Genomic DNA, 21,750 nt, shown 5'->3' with positions numbered 1-21,750 from the left:
TTTTAATTGCGCAAAAACAGAAGTGTTCGTGTCAAAATATACTTGAAGTACCAACAGTAAAAGTACTCATTATGCAGACTGCCCCATTTCGGAATAATTCATTATTATGTTATTATTGGATTTGATTTGAATTCTGGATGAATTCATGTGTGCGTCACGTTAATGTTGCAGGTGTCAAACGGGTTTCACCCCTTACTTTTTTTTTATTTATTTATTTTAATGTAATGAGGTGCATAGTGTGTAGGAGCAGCAGAAATGGAAATACTCAAGTAAAGTGCAAGTACCTCAAAATTAGTACTTAGTAGTGAGTAAATTGACAGTTACTGCACTGGGAAGAAGACAGTAATACCACACTATCAAGTACAGATGGATTATCAGTAGAGTGTACTTAAAGTATCTGAAGTAAAACTACTTATTATGGGCCTGTTTTAGAGTGGAATTCTCTGTATTTTGTATTTATTTTAACATGGCCAAATTATTGCTGATTATCATTATCTGTGATGATAACGTCTGGGAGAATCACACTGTGACATTTTTTTATTATAATTCTACAAGTTTGAGTTTATGATTCTGAACAAATTTAAACTGTAAATCAGTCAGTGAAGTTGTTTATTCACATGTGTGAAGAGTTTGATGTCATGTGTAACAGTGGAAAACAGTGCACTGCAATGAACATCAGTTTCATAGTATCATATGTGCTTCTGCAAGCATAGTGTGTCAGATCATCACTGATAACACTCGCAACTAAAGTTGTCAGATAATGTAATAAATACTCTCCACAATGCTCTTCACAGTACTCACACAAGATTTCTTGTAGTGCAGGTCATAGAAAAGGGCAACAATCAGAAGATGAGAATAAGACAAATGTTTATTGTGTTAAGCTTTGGGCTCCTCCACTTGACAAGCAGATCATTTTAATTTCTTGACCTCCTGTAAGGAAGAAAATGGCGTGAAATAAAATCAATGACACAGTTATGCTGCTTGGTGTCAGTGCGAACAACTCATGGACATCTGAAACGACTCTAACTTAGAAAAAAAGTCAAACTGGTTTGGAAAGTCATGACCAACTCTAGCAGTCAGATAAATATAACGAAACATTCGATACTCAAATAAAGTACCTGAAGACTGTACCACAGCCCTCAGTCAGCTACTGTTCACCACTGCATTTACACAAACCCAAACACAAATACTGTCAGATTTACTGACACTGATTTGAAGATATATGATACTATACAGTATAATGTAATATTATAATGCATAACATTTAGAAATTCTTTACTAGTTTGTAATTTTATTATGTGTTCTTGAAAATGTAGTAATGAACAGTCAGTGTTGCTAATGTTCTGGCCGTTAAAAGACATCGTGGCCAGTGGCTCTCAGCAGGAGTTCATTAGTCTGGGCAGCAGGAGATGGATCGTATTACCTATAACCTTTCATCTTTTCTTAGTAAACATTGTGAATTGGAAATACCTGCTTCTGAATATTTATTTCCTGTCAAACACATCGATTTCGTACAGCCTTTAACTTAGCTGTGATCATTTGAAAAACAGAAAACAGTGCAACTACAAACACTTAAATGTTCTCGCATTCGCTAGGCATGCCGTGACTGTCTTGACATGTCCAAAAAGCAGGATTAAAAGACAGAGTGAGGGACGCTGCACCCTAATAACAAAAGGCCGCAGAGTCACTGTGAGCTTTCTAACCTTCCTTATTCTGTTATGCCAAAGCGATCAGGGCATTAAGAGCAATTTGGAGCAGGCTACACCAGCTCTATTCTGGATATTGGAGCTTTGTTGCGTCTCAGATGACCAGCTCACCCACGTCTTCTAAGCCCATATAACACCACTTGATGTACGTCAATACTCATACATACCCCAAAGTGTTTCCAGCCTTTGATCTCATTATAAAGAGCATCTCCGGGACAGAGAGTGTTCACCACCTGTCTGTGCCCCTGCAGGGTGAAGTTGGCAATCAGTCGCCCACCATCCACAGCGCAGGATGCCAACTGATCTCTCACCAGCCCCATGGAATGCTGTGAGGGCAGACTGGCCATGTAATCTCCGATGAAGGAAATGCCGTAGCCTATGGAGTTGTGTCCGAGGGTGTGGGCTCCTTGCCAGAGCCAGCCTCGGCCCTCGTAGATGTTCCCGTCAGAGCCAGCGACGAAGCTTTGGGAGCACAGAGTACCTCAGACACTCTAAGCTGGGTGCAGAATTTCACGTACCTGCTGTATATTTCACATGTGCAAGAGACCCGAAAACCTGCATTTACCTGTATCCTATGTCATCCCAGCCTCTGTCCTCCTGGTGGAAGCGCTGCATGGAGCGCATGTCTGCAGAGCACTGCTCGAAGGTCAGGCAGGGCTGGCTCGGCGTGTAAGTGTGGTGGATGTACATGAAGGAGAGAGGGAGAGAGAGGTTGGTGGGGGTTCCTTTGTATGGCTTTGCACCCCACATACAGCGAGGTATGATGGGTGGGCAATCTGAAACAGATGAACAGTGAGGAGCTGGTTAGTATATGTCAGTGGAATTGAGTGAATTTGAAAGACAGCAGTTGCTGGTCTCATGCTCACCCATGTACTTCTGGACAAACTCTCTCATTCCCTCTTTCACCACAGCCGTCAGCTGCTTCTTCTCCTTCACATCCATCTTTGAGCGCCCCGACAGTCTCTGCTGCAGCTCTGCTGATTTCACCACCTGTCTGACCAGCGCTGGAGGGCTGACCAGCCCTCTGAAGTTCCCCCTGCGGCGTCTGCTGATGAGGAGTGGGGCGGCGTCCAGTCCTCCGTTCTCCAGCTGGTGGCAGTAGTACTCCGTCAGCAGACTGCTGAGCTTCAGAGGACGCCCGGATTTGGCCTCCATCCCTAGAATCACCCCGTCCATGCCTCCGTTCAGCTGAGCGGTGGTGAGCGGAGATGGGCTGCCTGAGAGGGTGAAGACTTGAGGAGAGGTCATATTGTCCCAGCAGCCGTCAGGTCCCAGACGCTGGGTGAGAGGGGAGCTGTGCCTGAATGAAAGGTCCAGGTCTCTGGCCAGTGTGAGCTGGTACAGGCCCCTAGTACGCCCCCTAGACTTGGAGAGGAAACCAGCCTCGATGCCCAGGAGGAGCGGCATGAGGGCAACAGTGGTGCCATCAGCAGTCAGGACCACACCTTCCTCTTTAGCATCCTCAGTCACCCTGTGATGCAGAGCCTTTCTAATGTAAGCTGAGAGGCCAGCATCCATTTCAGGACCACCAGAGTTGGCATCACCAAGGAAGTGCTGAATGAACGCATCATTAAGGCCAGCTGCCCTGCGCAGCCTCTTCAACACAGCTACTGGCAGTGACCCAGGGTTCCCGTCTTCCACCTGCTGCACTGCCTGGATGAAGTCATCCATGTGCCAGGAAAAAGAAGCTGGAGACGAGAACAGAAAACAAATAAATGTCTTTGTCATTCAGATGAAAACCTATCTCTTCAACTCTAGACAACCTTAGCCTTGAATTGTGTGTGCACCCCAAAACCAACACACACACACACACACTGCACCTGCAGGGTAGCTGTGCAAATAAACCTTTAGCAGCATTCTGTATTAAGACCAGGCATCAGTTTGAGAGCAACAGTAACTTCTGATCCACTGATTTCTAAGCGGAGGTAACTATGCACACTCATTACTTCTCCATATTCTTAAAGCACTCTAAGTCTGACAGGAATAGCAGAGGATCATCCATTTTGAATTCTGAAACTAATTCTGCTTTTGTCCTCTGCTTGCTACGATGTGCTATCTGAGGAGCTGACCTCAAGCCAGCCAACAAGAGCGTCTCTTTGCCACTGATGAGGGAAAACCAGTGTCCTGACTGGGGATGCCCGTCTCCACAAAAGCTTAGTCTCTCCAGTTTGGGTGCATTGATGCAGGCTTGAATGGTTGGTCAATGGTCACAGACTTTTGGCACATATTAGAGGAATGAGAGAACGAGCCACAGATTGAGCGGGAGAGAGCTTGATGGCCTGTGAAATGTCTGCTTGGTCGACTACCGACCAGTCCAGTCTCCGGTTGAATCTCTGGATGCACATTGCAGCTTTTGCAGAGAATGATTTGTGATCAGTTGCCAAGCAGGCATCCAGCTCCGCCCTACGGTTGGGATACACTTCACAGATGATGTCTCTGAATATACCAAAAGCAACAAGGTCAGAGTTTTAGAAAGTCTTGGGTCGCTGTCTTTCAGCATAACGGATTCGTCTCCACAATCCACAAGACTTCCGTCACTTATCTCAGAGCTCAGCAGACTGGTGTCATTACCTGCCAGACTCTGGCTTCTCAGGTTGGGGGAAAGTGCAGCTGCAGGAGGAAAGTAAGGAACCCCCGTTTGAACTGGCACTGCAGTGACGTCATCGCTGTGCGTCACAGGAATCGGCCCCGCAGCCGCGGACGGAGCATGGAAGGGGGTCATCACACGGGCCGGAAAAAACGAACCGGACTCCGGGACGAGTCGTGCTCGGTCGGATGGCGGAGCGGTGGCGGGAGCTGGAACTGCAGCGAAGTTGAGGGAGCAGTTCTTCTTCCCAGAAGTCACACGAGAGCTTCGGCGAATGTGGACTGCGTTTTCTTCGGAGTTGGCTTCTTCTGATTCAGATACCTGGTGAGAATCTATGCCGATCTGCCACAGATCCTCATCCATGACGGGGATCGACGTGAGGAGCAGCAGGGTGAGCTGAAGCGCAAACACCAGCCGTCTTCTCCCTCTCATGGGAAGCGAAGCGGCAGGCTGCGACAGCTTCAACAGAGCGCGCTGCTTGACATGCCAATAAGGAGCGAGGAGGAGAATCACTTGAGCTGTCAGCTGATGTGGACTGGTCTGAGATCAGCTGAGCCAGCCGTCAGTGAGCTTGACTTCCGTGCCTGCCTGAACTTACGCTGTGCTTCTTTTTAATATTGGGGCGAACTTTTGGTATAAATGCAGCGTCTATCCTACATATCGAGCAACAAACTGGGCCAGTGCTCGTTAGAAACCAGTGGAGGAAGTACTTAGATCCTTTAGTTAAGTGAAAGTACTGATACCACAAGTGAAAGCATTGAAAATGTTACTATGTAAAAGTAAAAGTGAAAGGACTCAGAACAAAAAGTCTCCTGTGGCTGTTTTACTATTATGTATTGCATAATTTCTCCATTAAAGATTGTCTGGCTTGTAAAAATTCTGAAAATAGTGAGAAATGCCAAATGTGTTATGTACATCATGTAAAAATTCTTTAAAAAAGGCAATTAACAGAAAAGCACCAAAAAATCACATTTGTGAACCTGGAACCACAAAACCTTTTTGCATGCAAAATGACATCAGCGATTATCAAAATAGTTGCCCACAAATTTTCTGTGAATCGACTAATTGGTTGTTTTAGCTGTACTACATTTTCATATGTTAAGTGTGCAAAAAACATAATTTGTGACTCAATTCAACTCAACATTTGCCTCTGAAATGCAGTGGAGTACATCTAGAAAGTGATTAGATTAAAATACTCAAGTGAAGTACAGGTAGCTCAGATTTGTACTTCAGTTGACTAAATGTACACAGTTACACTTCACCACTGTTGGAAATGAATCCACCTTAACTCTGCAGATAAAACATGATTCCAGTGAAGTCGTATTCGGCTGTCTGTTATTATGAACCACTGTGAAGCAACAATCCTGTCTCTGTATGGGGGCCAGGTTTTAGTGCTAGGCCACTAGTTGTCAGGATGCTGATAAGAGGATGAATTAGATGCTTAAAGGCTGACATTTCAGCTGCAGCCGATGTAGCCTTTATGAGCTCTTAAATGAACAAAAACTAAATATTATAGAATAAAAATGCTTCACTGAAAGAGACAAATCTGCCAAGTAGACACACAATTCAAAAGAATCTCATCTGAAGATTTATGTGAGTTACAGTCAATCAGAAAAAATGTGATTACCTTCAGCATAGGTGCTGACCAAAACCACCACAAGGGCCAGGATCTGTTTCCAGCAGCCTTTATCCATCCTGAGCTGTGACCACCTTCGGCTCCAAGCTTCAAGTGTCCCTCATTTGTTGCCTCCCTCTCATTTATAGAAGATCATGTGCAGATTAAGTTGGGGGTTATGTAACACTTGTGGACATACTGCAGATATGGCTGCGTTCAATCTTTTGGTGTGGCCGACTGAGCAATGTGGGAAACTTGCACCTGCGATGAGGGCAGCGTATAGTTGTTTTGCTCCCGCTCAACATGTTTCCGTCCAAGCACTGTTGCCGTGACCGAGCTGGGCATTTTCGAGAAATTCTCAAGTTCTGTAATATACCTCAGTCATGTAATTTTGTTGTTAATGTGGCTGGTGCTTGTGAAACCTTCTGGGAATAAAATAAGCCAGCAGCAAACTCTTCACTACTGTACAAATCACTGGCTGTCCTCTCTGAAGCAACAAGCATGTTCATGTTAATATTCACAAAACACAAAAACCCAGGCTGCAAAACTGAGGAAGTCCCAGAACCGAGAAGCAAGTGTGTGCTACGTGTCAGAAACATGTGTGCACACTGATCTGTTCACCACTAATTTTTAGGTCCGCTCACATGTGCACAGCAACTTTGCTGAGAATGCAGCTATGAAGAAGTGCAACAAACTGTTGAGAACAAAAGTCAGTGTTCAGGACTTCCAGCATTCATATGTTGACCAGAACAGGAAGTGGATGTACTCTGTGTGAACTAGGAGATACAATGAAGAAGGTGTGGGACGTAAATATCAAAGGTCAAAGATATAAAGCCGTAATTACTGTGATAATAGACAGAGGGAAGGAGAGGGTGAAGTTGAACAGGCCTTTTTTCACAGACGACGTTTTAGACTCTTCAAGAACAAGTGTAACTAGTAACATAAACAATGGCTGCATTGCACTGGCTGCTGTAAGTGAGCCATTGCTGATATTGACCTATGCTTTTGCAGCCATGACGTCATGAAGTCATAATGTTTGCTATGAAAATGTTCCACAAATTAACAATCATTAACATTAACAATCAGTCGAACCCAAAATGTGATTTGCCAATATTTCAGATATCTGTGGGCTTTATCTGTGAAAACTCCAGGAGTTTTCGGCAAAGTCTAACAGAAATTCGCTTTAATAGCAGTTTATGGTCTTGATAATGTTGTTTATGTTAAATGTTCAATTGTGCAGTTTAATTGCATGTTTTTTAATTTTTTTTTGTTTACCAATTTTACAGTGACTTTTGAACATTTTGCCAGGGACGAGATAAAAATGACCAAGTAGTGTTTGTGCAGACGCCGCATACTCCGGTACAGTAGGTGGCGGTGTGCGGTAGAAATACTGGTTGCATCTCGCGAGTAATTAAAAATGTAAAGGAGGAAGAAGAACAAGAAGAAGAAGAAGAAGAAGAAGGAGGAGCAGGAAAAACTGGACAGTAGTTGATCGATCTCCAGCAAGGTTCGTTTATCTTCAAAGAAGTCGCTTACATAAATCAACATGATTGATCTCCTGTTATCTGAAACCGTGTTTGTGTTCATAGAACGCGCGTGTTTCCACTCGTGGAAAGGCTCGCGTGCTATTATCTTAACAGGAAGTGCCCGCTAGCATCTGTGGCTAAAGAGCTACCAGCTAGTGGCGATCAGCTGTTTGTTGGGTTTGAAAGGCTGAGACTGTGCAGGAGTAGAAAGACAGCCGGTAGTTCAGAGGGTGTGTGTCCCGTGAATTTGATGCAGGAAGAGCTGTCAAAGAGGAGCTCCAGATGAGAAGTGGCCACACATTTTCCTCTCAGTGTAATGACAGAAACCTCATCATGGCGCTGTGTGAGAGTGGGATCCCTTTAATTTTGTTTTCAATGACGCATGTAAACACAAGTAAAGAAGACAATATATTACTTAGTGCTGGTAATTGATCAATTGATCCTCTAATGTGAACATTTGCTGCTTTTCAATATGTTATATTGCTGTATATTGAATCGTTTGTTTTGATGATGCTGCCTCGGGTCTTGGGAAGTTGAGATGGTGATTCATTTACCATTTTGACATAGACTAAACCATTAATATGAAAAGCAATCTTTAGTTGCAGGCCTGCATTACGTTAGTTAGCCTGCAAAAAACCTTCATAATAACCTACAGGCCGGATTGCTGTATGAAGCAGTTTTGTCAACATAATGGATGTGGGCTGAAATGTGACCGGAGGCTTAAGTCACCACTGACTGGTGTTATTTACGTATATTCTGGTTAATGTGTCACAGTTAAACTCACATGTGTTTAAATCATTTCACAGCAAAACACACGTGGTGTTTGTATCTTCACACACTGCAGTCCTGAATGGATGTTATTTTGCACCTAAACAGAAATATGTGGATATTTGTTTGTTTAAATCCAATCATAGCCACTCTACAATCTTGTGGACCCTGACAATTGTACAAGTGCCCACTGGGGCACCAGGACCCTTGGTTGGGAATCCCTGGCGTAGGCCATACACATGAAATATTTATATTTTAACTCCCTCCTAGCTAACAACACTAACTAGTTCATAGTGATCTGTAAATGAGTGTCTGTTGATACTGACCTGTGCTGTGGAATGTCATCACTCTCCAGCAGAAAATGGACACGCGGTTCACTCGAGGGAAATCCAACATCTTGGAGCGCCCCCTAACCCGACCCAAGACGGAAGTCAGCGTGAGCGCTTTTGCCCTCCTGTTCTCAGAGATGGTCCAGTACTGTCAGAGCCGCGTGTACTCTGTGTCTGAGCTGCAGACACGGCTGGCAGACATGGGCCAGAGTGTGGGAGCCAGCATGCTGGACGTGCTGGTGCTGAGAGAGAAGAACGGGAAGAGGGAGACGAAACTGCTCAATATGCTGCTCTTCATCAAGGTGAGCAAAATGTAAAATAGCACTGATGGTTTCAGAGTTCAGTAACTTTTGAACTCACAGTGTTCCTTCCTTTAGGTTAACGTCTGGAAGTCTCTGTTCGGGAAGGAGGCTGACAAGCTGGAGCAGGCCAACGATGACGACAAGACTTACTACATCATAGAAAAGGAGCCGCTTATCAATGCGTACATCTCTGTGCCCAAAGAGAACAGCAGCCTGAACTGCGCTGCCTTCACTGCGGGCATCGTGGAAGCCATCCTCACACACAGCGGCTTCCCCGCTAAGGTCACTGCCCACTGGCACAAAGGCACCACGCTAATGATTAAGTTTAACGAGTCAGTCATAGCCAGGGACAAGGCTTTGGATGGCAGATAAGGAAGACTGTTGAGACTGGGTGGTTATGTTAGTCAATGTGGGTTGAAGAGAAGTCGTCCAAGTCCAGGCAAGTGTTTACTCCTGACTGAATTTCCCACAGTAACTGGGTGACTTTATGGATGGATGCCTGCACCGCACTGAGCCACGCCTAGAGAGGAAACCATGCAGCTAGTTGGTTCAGTCAAGTTTTTATGGATCATCTCACTCCTGTTATACCTCATGACGTGACACAAAAGTGTTGACTGAAGATCTTTGATTTGTAGTTTCATGTCACATTTTTACATCGAAGATCATTCATAGAAGATGAAAATATTGGACTTTCACCGCACTGTTTCAACAGTGATTTAACCCCAACAGGTCAATATATTAGAATTAAATAACTGTAATTAAATAATGTCACCTTGGGCTCTGGGAAATTGTGCTGGCCCATTTACACAATTTTTTTTTTGTAGACTAAACAATGATTCAGTGCACCTAAAAAGCAGTTTTATTTGATAATTAAAGTAATGGTGAGGTGCAGCCTCATACGTTGAAAGTGAAACTAGAGCATTCATCATTCATATAATGTTAAGAAAAATTGGTGTCACAGTACTTCAGTTCAGAAAATCTTATCCAGAGGGAGGTCCAGACTACTTTTTTCTGTTTCATTCCAGCTCATGTCTGTAAAATAGATTCATATTCAGAGCTGTAGCTATCACTGATGACACTGAGGTCTTACTCTCACTTGTGTGTACGAGATAGAGAATTGAAGGGTGTTATTAGCAACATAGGGGAGTTTACGTTCTGTACTTAAAAACTTAAACATGAGGTTTTCCAATCGGACTCCATTATCTTTAGCCTCAGCATTTGGACAAGTGTGAATTCTTTTAATCCAGGAAAATAATATACATAAAGGCTTCAGCACTTCCTTCCAAGAATTTAATTCTGGGTGACATGAAGAAGGATTTAACAGTAAACAAAGAACATAAACAGTAAACTCAGTAAATAAAATACCAAAAATTGAACTGGTGAATGAAATCTAGAACATTTTGGTTTCAAGTGAGACAGATGTGAGGGTGGGGCATCCTGGTGACCAGGTGGTTAAGATGTGTTTCTATGTAACTGTTTCACATTTGGAAAATATGCTAATTTGCATTTTCCAAAATGTGGCACACATTCATGTCTGTACAGTAATTATGAAGCAGCCAGTTAGCTTAGCTTAGCATAACGACCTGGCTTTGTACAAACGTAACAAAACCCACCAGCCAACACCTCTGAAGTTCACTGATGAACATGTTAAATAGCGGATGGTTTGTATCCACAGGAAACAAAAGTGTTTAAAACAGCAGCCTTTACTGGGGGTTATATGCTGGGCTAGCTGTTTCCCTGTTTCCAGTCTTTGTGCTAAGCTAGGCTAAGTGGTTTTTAGCGGTAGATTCATATTTCCCACCCAGACATGAGAGTGCTGTCAGTCTCCTCCTGTCAAGTGCAAATTTTCCAAAATGTTGAACTCATGACCTCAGTTCATGTACAGTCATGTCTACGGCCCTGCTCATATTGTTTATTATTATTTATGGCACCGTTTGTTTGTCTGTTGGGTAAAACCGTAATAAAACAGTGTGAACTGTCATGTGAGTCTGAGTCATTAGCATACCGGATATTAAAGTCATGAGGGCGTGCTACCTGCCTGACGAGTAACGCTTGCTCCAGGTGAGACAGGATGACTGAAGAACACCTCACGGCTCAGCTCGCGCTCCCAGCAGCAGCAGCGCGGCCGTCAGTCACGTGGTGCGCGAGTCACATGGTTACCAGGAAGCTGCGGTCTGTTTACCTATGTGTCATCCATACACTGCGACACCCAAAAGCCTCGATGTGCGGTGAAATTGGACACTTTTTAACAGAATGAGTCCACTCCCTGCTCTGTCCCTGTGCCGGTAATGTCCGTCTTCATCGTCCCCGTGTGATCGTCTCAGCATCACCATGGCATCTTCAAGTTACACTTGCATCCAAGACAGCGCCACAGGTTTGTCAATACAACATCCACGTTTGTCTCTCTGGCTTCATGGCGCCAGTCAATCTGTGCTTCTCTCTACATTTACTAATGCTGTTATCTGTTCATTTCTATGGGGCGGCGGCCATTATGCCGAGATGTGATGAATATCGGGTCTAACAAAGGAAACGCTTAATGTCAACGTTACAAACATCCGCCAGCTGCACCACATTTCACTCATTGAGCAGGTTCCAGTTAAAACAATGGTGCCATACGAGCTCATCCCGTTTATTTAGGGAATGATTTACAGACACAGGTGAGCCAAAGCTTAAAGGGACATAGGGACTCTGAGACATTGGGTTTATCATGAACAATGTCCGCCGAGGCTCTGGAGGGAGGTTTGGGAAAATAAACCCGATGATGTCATCAGGGTTATTCTTTTATTTGGCTTGAAATCTTACACTTTGTAGCTTAAAGGCTGTGAAATTTGAAACAAGTGAACATGCAGGAGACATATTATTTTCTTGCTCATCATTTGGTCTGTTAAAAAATAAATAAACATTGCATTGTTTGTTGAAAAACAAACCCTGTAAAGCCAAAGTTGAGGTCATCGAATGTTTGCATTGGTCTGACCAATGGCCCAAAACCCCCAAAGATATATAATTAACTATAATGTAAGATGGGGAGGATGTTTGGCAATAAATTCATTTGATTTGTCAATAAATCAGTTATCAGAGTAGTTGCAAATCCACTATTCAACTAATTGTTGCAGCTGTGACTGAAAGATTCCATCCAGCAGCATGACAGGAAGTGTTTTATTAGCTTGACTCATGACTAAAAGACTTGATGTCTCAGCCTCTCGGTTTGATTTTGACTCTTGTGAGTGCCCTGACTTTCATTTTTTTTTTAAGTGCTGTACAAAATCTCTTGAGTGCCTCTTTAGCATTTTATTACTGCTGATCGTGGTTAAGGTCTATTTGCTATCTAACGCCATGGATTTCTGTGTGTTTCCCAGAGAAGGACAGGCTCCTCTCCTCCATTGCCACCTATGGGTCTCAGGATCTTCTTAAGGGTGGGAGCCCCCGCCCCACGTGTCTGGTGGGCTCTGAGCCCCACCAGAAGCAGGAGGAAGAGGAGGAGGAGGAGGCCCTGAGGAGGAAGCTCAAGTACTTCTTCATGAGCCCGTGTGACAAGTATCACGCCAAAGGACGCAAGCCGTTCAAACTGGGCCTGCAGCTGCTCAAAATCATCATTGTGACTGTGCAGGTGGGTACAGCTTGGTGCTATGATGTGACGTTAAATGCCATATAGATTACATGAGAACATGACGGGCTGCAGTCCAAGAACATCCTGTTTGTTTCATTCTACACCAAATGAGTCTTAACTAATGTTCTGCAATTGCCTGAGTGTTGAAGCTCATCTGTTTTGTCTCTGCCTCTCAGTTGGTGCTGTTTGGACTCAGCAACCAGATGGTGGTGACATTTAAGGAGGAAAACACAGCTGCATTCAGACACCTTTTCCTGAAGGGTTATCAGGACAACGCTCCTCAGGCCGTTCACACGCAGAGCCAACTGTACAGCCACATCCACTTTGCCATAGACCAGGTAGCCTAATAACATACAGTGAGTCATGTCAGAGCACTGCCTGAAAGGTCGATTCAACCAAAGTACAAAAAAAAATATTTTTCTCTCACAGACTAAACAGGATGAGCCTATGCATGCCGTGCATCCCAAAATCTGCTGGATATAAGATGAAAAACCTTTTGCAGGGCTTGATGTTACCAGAGGCGAGGGACAAAATGCAGTTTCTTTTTGTAGCTTGGGTGAAACGACTCTTGTGGTTCAGATGGGACTTTCAGTGTCACGTGGTTTACATTGGAAAGGTTTTTCCGGATGTGATACCTGAGATGAGCCCATTACAAGGTGCACTTCTGTATTTTTTAATATTCTGCTGTAATTCTCCGCTCCACTTCTCCACTCTCCCCTCCAGTACATGGCTCTACCTCAGATCTCACTGGGACGTTACGCATACGTGTCGGGTGTCGGTTTCAACGGAAGCGCGCTGTCCCTGTGCCAGAGGTACTACAGGAGGGGCACCATCGACCCCGTCAACGACACCTTTGACATCGATCCCTATGTTGTCAGCGGTAGGATGACTTTTCCGACTTTCGGATTTTTTTTTTCTCCGTGGTGTTCGGTAAATTTCTCCCGGGGTATTTGACATTAAAACAGACAGCCTTGTTATTTATTCAGTGCCAGTTTTTTTTTTTGGGCCCTTAAGGAAATGACTGTGTCAGTGAGTCATTGTGTTGCTGCTCCACATAAGTCAAGAGGTGCCCTCCAACTGTGCCCTACTTTCAAAGGCTGGAAATAGTTCCTATCACAAAAACACAACACAAAAGCTTTTTTTCCCTGCATATACTTCAGTAGCAACACACGATGTTTCTGCTTAAGGGAAGGAGTTTTTTTTTGCATACACCTGCTGATTTGGCAGAGGTGACCTTTGGAAATGGCTGACAAACCTTATGGCAAAAATAAAGCAAGACAAGTAAAAGGCGACGCGACTCTTTGAGGAAGCTTGGTTGAGCTTGACGCTTCATGTGATGTGGAAAAAGATGCTTCTGTGTGCTCTTAAAACTTCCCCACGGGATATTTCCTTAGTTCCTCTAATGCTATTTTCTGATTCATTTCCAGATTGTATTGGACTGAATCCACCGTCTTACAGTTCTGCTCCAGGAAACAGTGACTATAAGAATTTCACTCTCAATTTTTACAAGTCAGTTGATTTTATGTTTGGTTTTTTTTAACATTCTAAATAAAAAAATGTCCCTTTTCTTTACAGTGTTAGGTCTTCACACTGAATTGTGTCTCTCTCTATCACATATTTGTCTCCAGGCTGATAAATGTTACAGTTGACTTCCAGCTGAAGGCCATCAACATTCAGACCATTATAAACAATGAAATCCCTGACTGCTACACCTTTGCTATCACAGTGAGTCATCTCTTCTGTTATTTCTGTTTAAATGAACTCCCTGCGTCACAGTACAGTGCAGATCACAGCTGTGAAGTTGCAGTTTTTCCAAGTTATATGTTAAAATGAGCAAAACATTGAGATAAACTGGTGGAGTTGTGTAAAGATCTCCATGCTCAGAGGCTGTGTATTCACCCTGCTTTATGTTGCTATCAGATCGTCATGGATAACAGGGCACACAGCGGCAAAGTGAAGATCAGTCTGCAGAACCAGGCGTCCATAAAGGAATGTAAAGACACCAGCGTGTCAGGACAAGGTGAGTAACTGCTGGTGGATGAGCTGTAATGATTTGTGGAGATATTCACTCCTCTGACTCTTAATCTCAACTGTTTCATCTGTAATTTCCTCAATTACCTTACCCGTGTCAGCGGAGAGCTACGCACGGGTGTTCTTCGACGTGCTGGTGGCGTTCGTCTGTCTGCTGTCCCTGCTGCTGTGTGGGCGCTCCATCCTCAGAGGCATCCTCCTGCAGCATGTAAGACAGCAGACCGAACTTTTACTTGGTGACAACAAAATTTCCATCTTGTTTTCTAAGTAGAATCAGACTTTATATATGTTGCTGATTTGAATACACAGAAATTAAATGCGCTCCAAAGAGTTTCATGGTGAAACATAGAGTTTTGAAACCCACATTGTTTACATCCATGTTCGCTTGGTAGCACAGTCTTCCTCTCACCTGCCTTTGCTTGCACATTGCACACAACACCAACGATACCACCAGCTGTAGGTCATTGGAATAATGTGTAACCATTGCACGTGTGTCCTCGTGTGCAGGATGCATCTTTTGAGCGAACCTTCTTAAACTGCTGCAAAAACAAAGCGACATGATTATATTTTATCACAGAAAGGTGACAAGGCTGCAGTCTGGCAATTAATCATGAAGGAATGTGTCACGCAGTGCAACAGTTTGACTCATTGTCACGCTTTGGCTACAGATAATACTCAGTTATAGGATCAGTTCATTGTTAGTTTTGGTCTCGTAGTGGACTTTGTTGATGTGAAAGTATCACCAGACCTTACCTTTGAGGAAGTGCTTCTGAAGATGCAGGATATAACATATTAGTTAGTGATATGTTTTTATATCACTGTTACATTTTGATGGAAATCCAAACAGAACGCAGCACAGCTTCCCGTCTTCTCAATCATCTTCCGTCTCTCTAACAGGAGTATGTGCAGTTTTTCAAACACAAACTTGGCCGCACCGTGAGCTGGGGCGACAGAATGGAGTTCATCAACGGCTGGTATATTCTGCTCATCATCAGCGACATGTTCACCATCATCGGCAGCTTCATCAAAATTGGGATTGAGTCCAAGGTAGCGTGACACACAGAGAAATCACTGTTCAGTACAATTCTCCATTTCTGGTAATGAATGATGTCACTGTTGTGATGCAGAATTTGTCATCATATGACATTTGTGGAATCCTGCTGGGAACCTCCACTCTGCTGGTGTGGGTGGGAGTCATCCGCTACCTCAGCTTCTTTCAGAAATACAACGTAGGTGAAACACACACACACACAAATAAAGATGTCAGTAGGAGGCATCTTTTTCTGCTTTGCTTTGTGCAGTGCTGCTTTTCAGTAAATGTATTTTGCTGGTTGCCTCCATCTCTCTTTATCTCGCAGATCTTGATCGTGACTCTAAGAGCTGCTTTCCCTAATGTCATCCGCTTCTGCTGCTGTGCAGCCGCCATTTATATGGGCTATTGTTTCTGTGGATGGATTGTGCTGGGGCCCTATCACACCAAGGTACTGCACTCACACTCTGCAGTGTTTCTCACCAGGAATGAACTGGCATGAGTCATTAGGACATGTCAGAGCAACCTGATTAACATAAAATGCCCTCCAGCGTATCATCTTTGTAGTTATGTATAATTAATGAGAAAAGAAAATTAACATTTATTAAATATGAATCATGACAACACACTGTGTGGATATACTGTATTTGCTTGCAATAATTGTGTACTGTGTTCTGGTAAAAAGCACAGTTTTACAAATAGCAACTAACATGACGACAAACACATTTGTAAAAGTTAAATTTCATAAAGGACAAGGCAAAAATTGTCATTTTATCACAGTTTAGCTTTTCTAAGCACGAGGAAATGATGAGTAAAATCAATGGGACTGCCTGTTTTTAAAGTAATAAGTCTCACATTTTGTGAAAAATTGCTTATTTGCTTACTTGCTCTAATATTTAAATTGTATTTATTTGAAAGGGGTTTCAATCTTCTCATCTAGCTTTTGGCAAGAATGGGAATTTCCCAAAATGTCTAACTACTCCTTTTACATGTTAAAACACTTTGGCCTCTCGCTTCAGTGCCATTTCCTCATTTACATACCGCATCAATATCGCTCGCCTTAATTTCATGTGTGCATACAGTTCCGCTCCCTGTCCATGGTGTCGGAGTGCCTGTTCTCTCTGATCAACGGAGACGACATGTTTGTAACATTCGCTGAGATGGAGAAAAGCGGCACGCTGGTGTGGATCTTCAGCCAGGTCTACCTTTACACCTTCATCTCCCTCTTCATCTACATGGTGCTGTCCCTCTTCATTGCGCTCATCACCGGAGCCTATGACACCATCATGGTATGGTTTCATTTAGTTCTGCTCTTGATTCTTTGCATTGTCAACCGATAGCCATCATCAGCTCAAATTTTTGACATTTAGCCCGAAAAAGAAAAGAAGCATGACAGGTGGAAAAATAGCTTTGGGTGAAGCAATGGAAAGTTTAAAACGATAAAGTAACTTTCAAGTGATGATGGAAGGTTTGAATTGTCTGTAAGTGCCATTAAGAGCTGCCTGGGGGTCCTTTGAGAATATGAAAAGGTTATTTGATTTAAAAAACTGAAGTCAGGACCAATTACAATATATTAGATTTAGAAATGGAGCGCTGGAACAAAGGCGAACTATTGATGCGTGTAGGGTTTTTTTTTTTTTTTTTTTCAATCTCAGATCCACACAATGGCCCAGGGCTTGGACTTAGTGTTCATGTGAGATACAGTATAGCACTCATCATCAGATTCTGTCTTTTCTAATTCCCTTCCAAGAGCGTGCATGGTCACAGTTTTCTGTTCAAATGAAACATGGTTGTGAATCAGTGCTGAGATTAGTATGTCGAACATTTTCGTCTTCCAACAGGCCCAAACACAGGAGCAGGTACGTGTCAACGATCTGCACGCGTTCATTGCAGAGTGCACGGACACGCCCAGCTCTGGCAAGTTCCGTGGGCCTGAGGGGTCTTCATGCTCCTTCTTCTGCTGCTATGACTGGTGAGGAGGAGGAGGAGGAGGAGGAAGTGGATGCACAGAGGGAGTAAGCAGTGTATGACTGTGACTGTGTGTGTGTGTGTGTGTGTGTGTATGTGTGTGTGTGTGTGTGTGTGTGTGAGTGAGTGTGTGTGTGTGGGCAAGGGAGTCTTGATGGGTTTTTTTTTCTCTCTTTAAAGCACGATATTTCCACTCCAGTGACAGCTGGCTGCAATTGCACTCCTTTTTCCAGATAGCCAGCAGGGACAATAAATGCCTTGAGAGTGAACAGACTGACCTTGGACCGTGTTGTCCTCTGTAGTCAGTGTTTGAATTTTGCATTTTACTTTGTGCTGGAACAGTAGAACGCACTGCACAGTCACAAGCCCAATTACCTGCTTCAGCTTTCGTACTGTATGAATAATTTACCGCGTCTTCCTGCAATGTCTGTTTGTTCAAGCTTTGATGACTGGACGCATAATGCCAGTAAACATGTTCATTGCTGTAGACTGGACACAGGGTCCACTTAGTAAAATGGATTCAAATTTCCACTTGACTGACCCACTATGTGCAGTTTTCATTGTCCACATAGCCACATAGATGACAGGAGTGATGTGCCTCTCGATTATGTAAATATATGTATTTCCTCTGAATCTGTAGAGCAGAGGTAGAACAGACACAAGAGACAGCTAGGCAAGCTGAAAAACGCTCATTAACTGCTGTATATATGCAATAGCCCCTACATTTTCAGTCAAAGCTATTCCTCCACTCCTGTTTTCATTCTTCACTCCTCATCCCCTTTGTCCATGCCCTTCTCTGAGGGATATGACGGCCTCACCATGAAGGACGAGCCCTGCAGCCATACCACTCAGTCATCAATATGTATGAACTGTTCCTGCTGTAAAGAGCCAGGTGACTGTGCAGGCTAATGCGCTACAAAGCAGAGCCTTTTTCCCCTTTGGTTTAAAGTACTCCCTGCAAGGCTGCAAAGTCATGTTTGACAACAAAACCTTAACAATAATCAAGTCAAGATGAAACAAATGTGTGAATGGGGATTTCAGCATTAGCCATGGACATAAAACACAGAATTTTAGCTGTATTTCGTAGATAAGAAGTGGTGGTCTGGGTAATTTAATGTCCTGATCTAAAGAGATGGTACGATCAAATGTAACACTAAAATTCTTTTTGAAGCAGGAAATTATGAAACACAGTTTTTAACAGCAGATAAGCAGGCCTTTATTTTAATAGATTGAGAATGATCAGCCCCCTTTGCAGGCACAGGATGGGGCCGAGAACAGAGCCCTGAGCTACTCTTTTAACATCAGGAAATTTTGATGTGTTATTATAGAAAACACACTGTGTTCTTGCGAATAGATAAATATAAGATATATGAGTTGGTTGGTATTTATTCAGAGCATGCTTGTAATTCAATTCACACTTGTGCTATGAGAAGTAGAAAATGTGCAGCTTTGATTGGCGGCATTCGCACTCCAGTCTCCTGCAGGCCAGCTAATGAGCATGCCTTTCTTCAGTAAACCAGCGAGTAAACCTCTTTGACTATCCTGTTGAGTAAATACTGTTTAGTTAGTAGTGGTAGACAGAGGTGCAACTTTATCCAGGAGTCTAAATGGCTGTGTTTAAGTCACGTTCAACAAGGCTAGCCTTAACTAGCTGTCACTGCGCTGCAGTTATCACCTTTTTTCAGTTTTTGGGAATTTTTCATGCCGTTTTTCTTCTCAAAAAATGACAGATTTCTAGACAGGTTTCAAATTTTTTCCACCGTCATCCCAGGACTGTCCCAAAAAACAATTTTAGCTGCCCCAATGTGAAAAACCATTCAGAATTCAAAATGTTGTCTCTTTATTATTATCTAAAGTAGTTTGTTGTTAGTGAAATATTTTATGGAAAGCACTTTGTAATCAATAACTGGCACATACACTTCCTGTCATAAAACCACGTCAGCGGTGTACCTCACTACAGAACTACAGTAAACTCTAAACTCAAAGTACTTTTACCTCCAAACTGTACTCAGCTGAAGTACTTCAGTACATTTACTTACTGTAAGCTTGCCGTGTCGTTAAATTAAACTGCAGTTCACTGCGTAACGCTTCACATTCCTCTGAACAGAAATTCTCAGTGTTTGTTTAGCTCTGTTAGCTGTTAGCTATGTTAGTTCTATTAGCTCCGTTTGCTGTAAGCTCTATAAGCTTCATTAGTTGTTAGCTCCATTAGCCGAATGCACCATAGGACTCTTCTGCCCACTGGCTGCTGACCGCTAAGTAGCTATCTGATGATTTGTTCACGATGTGGTATTATCAGGGAAAAAATGGGGTGCATCCCCCATTGATAGTGAGTTTACCGCATCCTTTCAGATTGTAACGTGTCAGAGACGCAGGACGCGTACCTAGCAACGTCCCTGCAGTCCAAAACATCACAGAATCAGCCACATTAATGAGTGATAGATAGCAACTACAGTAACAGCATGAGGACGGTGTAGTCTGCGCTTGGTTCGGTTTGTCAGTTGCTCAGTGATAGTAATGCATACGTATGTACAAAAATCCCTTTCATCCTGGAGGTGTGCTGGGAAATCCATTTCCTATGGTTCTCGCTGTTAGTGTCGAGCCCTGTTTCAAGGATTTAATAATTTTTATAGTAAGATGTCAAAAAAGTCAGATCCCTGTCTTAAAGGTCCAGTGTGAGGGATTTAGTGGCCTCTAGTGGTGAGGTTGCAGATTGCAGCCAACTGAACACTCCTCACCTGACCTTTGCCTTTCAAGCATGTAGGAGAACTTAGGGTGGCTGTGAAAGGGGCTCTCAGGAGCCAGTGTTCAGTTTGTCCATTGTGGGCTACTGTACAAACATGTCAGTGCAACATGTAGGACTAATGAAAACACAATAACACTTATTTCAGGTGATTATACACGAATGAAAATCTGATTATCATATTCCATTTGTGCCAATAGATCCTCTTAAATCCTACACGCTGGACCTTTAAGTTAGTTTTTACCAAATATGTAGTTCAAGTGTTTTGGCTTTGTGTTGTCGGGTAGTGTGTAGGCAGCTTACAGAGTTGTGCCTGTATTTTATATGATGTGTTAGACACACTCTGCACTGATATTGAAGCCACGTATCAAAGGCTAATGGCTCTTTTTTTTTTTTTTTTTTTAATCTGTGAGCGAGCAAAGGCATCTCTATAGACCAGCAGTTCTTCATTTACTCTTTGTAAAGAAAAATGAATATTTGGAATATCACTCTTATTACAGAAACTTACTGAAGTAGTACTGTCATTCCAGCATGCTGCGTGGAGACATATAAAGGGCACTGTTCAGTGGAAGAGGCATGTTCACTGCACAAAACTTGTTTCAGGACTAAAGGGTACATTTTGTAATGCACACTGACATGTTAAATTAATGATATTGTTTACAGTTACATGTGTTTTCTTTTAATGAATGTTAATGTACACTCACTTTTTTGCACTTAAGGAAGACTGGCGGTATGTACAGCTTAATTTGATTTAAATGTGTCACCTGGGAGCCATACAGCACAATGGAGCCAAGTACTGTTTATGTATCTGTTAGTGTTCTCTTGACACTTGTGGGAAGGTTCTCTAATGCTACTTTGATTTAGTAGCGACAGTGTTATTGCTCACTACATTTGTTTCCTCACATTTTGTATGCTGTGTTACTTATTTTACTTATTTTTTAAGAAGCAAGTAAGTGCTAAAAAGGGAGTTTCTCAATGTCTGTATAAGAGGAACTTATACAGGTTTTTACCATCATTTGTATTGAATCTTTTCTGTGAAGATGTCGCCTTCTGAATGAAAGTACATGTCAGCAAAATAAACTGGAAAGACTCTGAAATTGCGTCAAGTTTGTTGAGATAAGTGAGCCAAATGAGTGTCTCCGGTTAAAATATGTTTTCTGTCCCACAGCAGGCACGTTGTGTGTGCAGTTTTAAAAGTCAGCTGCTCAAACTCTTGATGCAGTTTTCATTTATGTACACGCAAGCATGATTGTGCTTTGAACAAAATGCTAACATAGACGATATTAAAATGCTGATTCAAATTTGTATCATTTGATCATGCTGATTAATGCTAATGCTAATTAGAACCAAACACAAAGTACAGCTGAGTCTGAAGACTAACAGCGATGCCAAAACTGAATAATTGGACACAGAGAAAATTCAATGTGATGGTGGTGCACAATGAACAGCTCTGACAATTCATCCTGAGGCAGGCATGAACATCTGTACCAGGTTTCATGAAAATTTATCCAGCAGTTGTTGGACACATTTCACTCAAA

At 42.9% G+C, this 21,750-nt stretch overlaps 3 protein-coding genes across 8 annotated transcripts; 2 read left to right on the top strand and 1 right to left on the bottom strand.

The window, feature by feature from the left end:
• Nucleotides 1–764: 764 nt before the first annotated feature.
• On the bottom strand, nt 765–4,765 carry pglyrp6 (peptidoglycan recognition protein 6). 2 transcript variants are annotated; one of them, XM_076751865.1, is made up of 5 exons: nt 4,278–4,765; nt 2,573–3,394; nt 2,272–2,482; nt 1,874–2,168; nt 765–930 (listed from the first exon to the last, which is right to left on the bottom strand). In XM_076751865.1, the coding sequence occupies exons 1-5, from the start codon at nt 4,723–4,725 to the stop codon at nt 910–912; spliced, it is 1,797 nt and encodes a 598-aa protein (XP_076607980.1). In that variant the 5' UTR covers nt 4,726–4,765; the 3' UTR covers nt 765–909. The 2 variants fall into 2 exon arrangements, with proteins under 2 accessions (XP_076607980.1, XP_076607979.1); XM_076751864.1 differs by lacking the exon at nt 765–930 and having other exon boundaries at nt 956–2,168.
• A 2,529-nt stretch (nt 4,766–7,294) lies between these two features.
• LOC143333781 (trafficking protein particle complex subunit 5-like) lies at nt 7,295–10,814 on the top strand. 3 transcript variants are annotated; one of them, XM_076752072.1, is made up of 3 exons: nt 7,295–7,415; nt 8,561–8,833; nt 8,909–10,814. In XM_076752072.1, the coding sequence occupies exons 2-3, from the start codon at nt 8,564–8,566 to the stop codon at nt 9,203–9,205; spliced, it is 567 nt and encodes a 188-aa protein (XP_076608187.1). In that variant the 5' UTR covers nt 7,295–7,415; nt 8,561–8,563; the 3' UTR covers nt 9,206–10,814. The 3 variants fall into 3 exon arrangements, with proteins under 3 accessions (XP_076608187.1, XP_076608186.1, XP_076608188.1); XM_076752071.1 differs by having other exon boundaries at nt 7,349–7,415; nt 8,558–8,833; XM_076752073.1 differs by having other exon boundaries at nt 7,371–7,419.
• A 177-nt stretch (nt 10,815–10,991) lies between these two features.
• mcoln1b (mucolipin TRP cation channel 1b) lies at nt 10,992–21,309 on the top strand. 3 transcript variants are annotated; one of them, XR_013078311.1, is made up of 14 exons: nt 10,992–11,207; nt 12,190–12,440; nt 12,617–12,778; nt 13,164–13,320; nt 13,868–13,949; nt 14,069–14,165; nt 14,361–14,460; nt 14,573–14,679; nt 15,369–15,518; nt 15,599–15,700; nt 15,830–15,952; nt 16,584–16,790; nt 17,343–17,553; nt 17,593–21,309. XR_013078311.1 is itself a non-coding variant. In XM_076752068.1 (13 exons), exons 1-13 carry the CDS (start codon nt 11,165–11,167, stop codon nt 17,475–17,477), a joined length of 1,716 nt encoding a protein of 571 aa, XP_076608183.1. In that variant the 5' UTR covers nt 10,992–11,164; the 3' UTR covers nt 17,478–21,309. The 3 variants fall into 3 exon arrangements, 2 of the variants coding, with proteins under 2 accessions (XP_076608183.1, XP_076608184.1); XM_076752068.1 differs by having other exon boundaries at nt 17,343–21,309; XM_076752069.1 differs by lacking the exon at nt 15,830–15,952 and having other exon boundaries at nt 17,343–17,602.
• Nucleotides 21,310–21,750: the final 441 nt, after the last annotated feature.

This window comes from Chaetodon auriga, chromosome 16 (assembly GCF_051107435.1).
Source record: "Chaetodon auriga isolate fChaAug3 chromosome 16, fChaAug3.hap1, whole genome shotgun sequence".
Classification (NCBI taxonomy): Eukaryota; Metazoa; Chordata; class Actinopteri; order Chaetodontiformes; family Chaetodontidae; genus Chaetodon; species Chaetodon auriga.
Note: the sequence above shows the minus strand (reverse complement) of the source record. Positions and strands in the feature narration are given on the sequence as shown.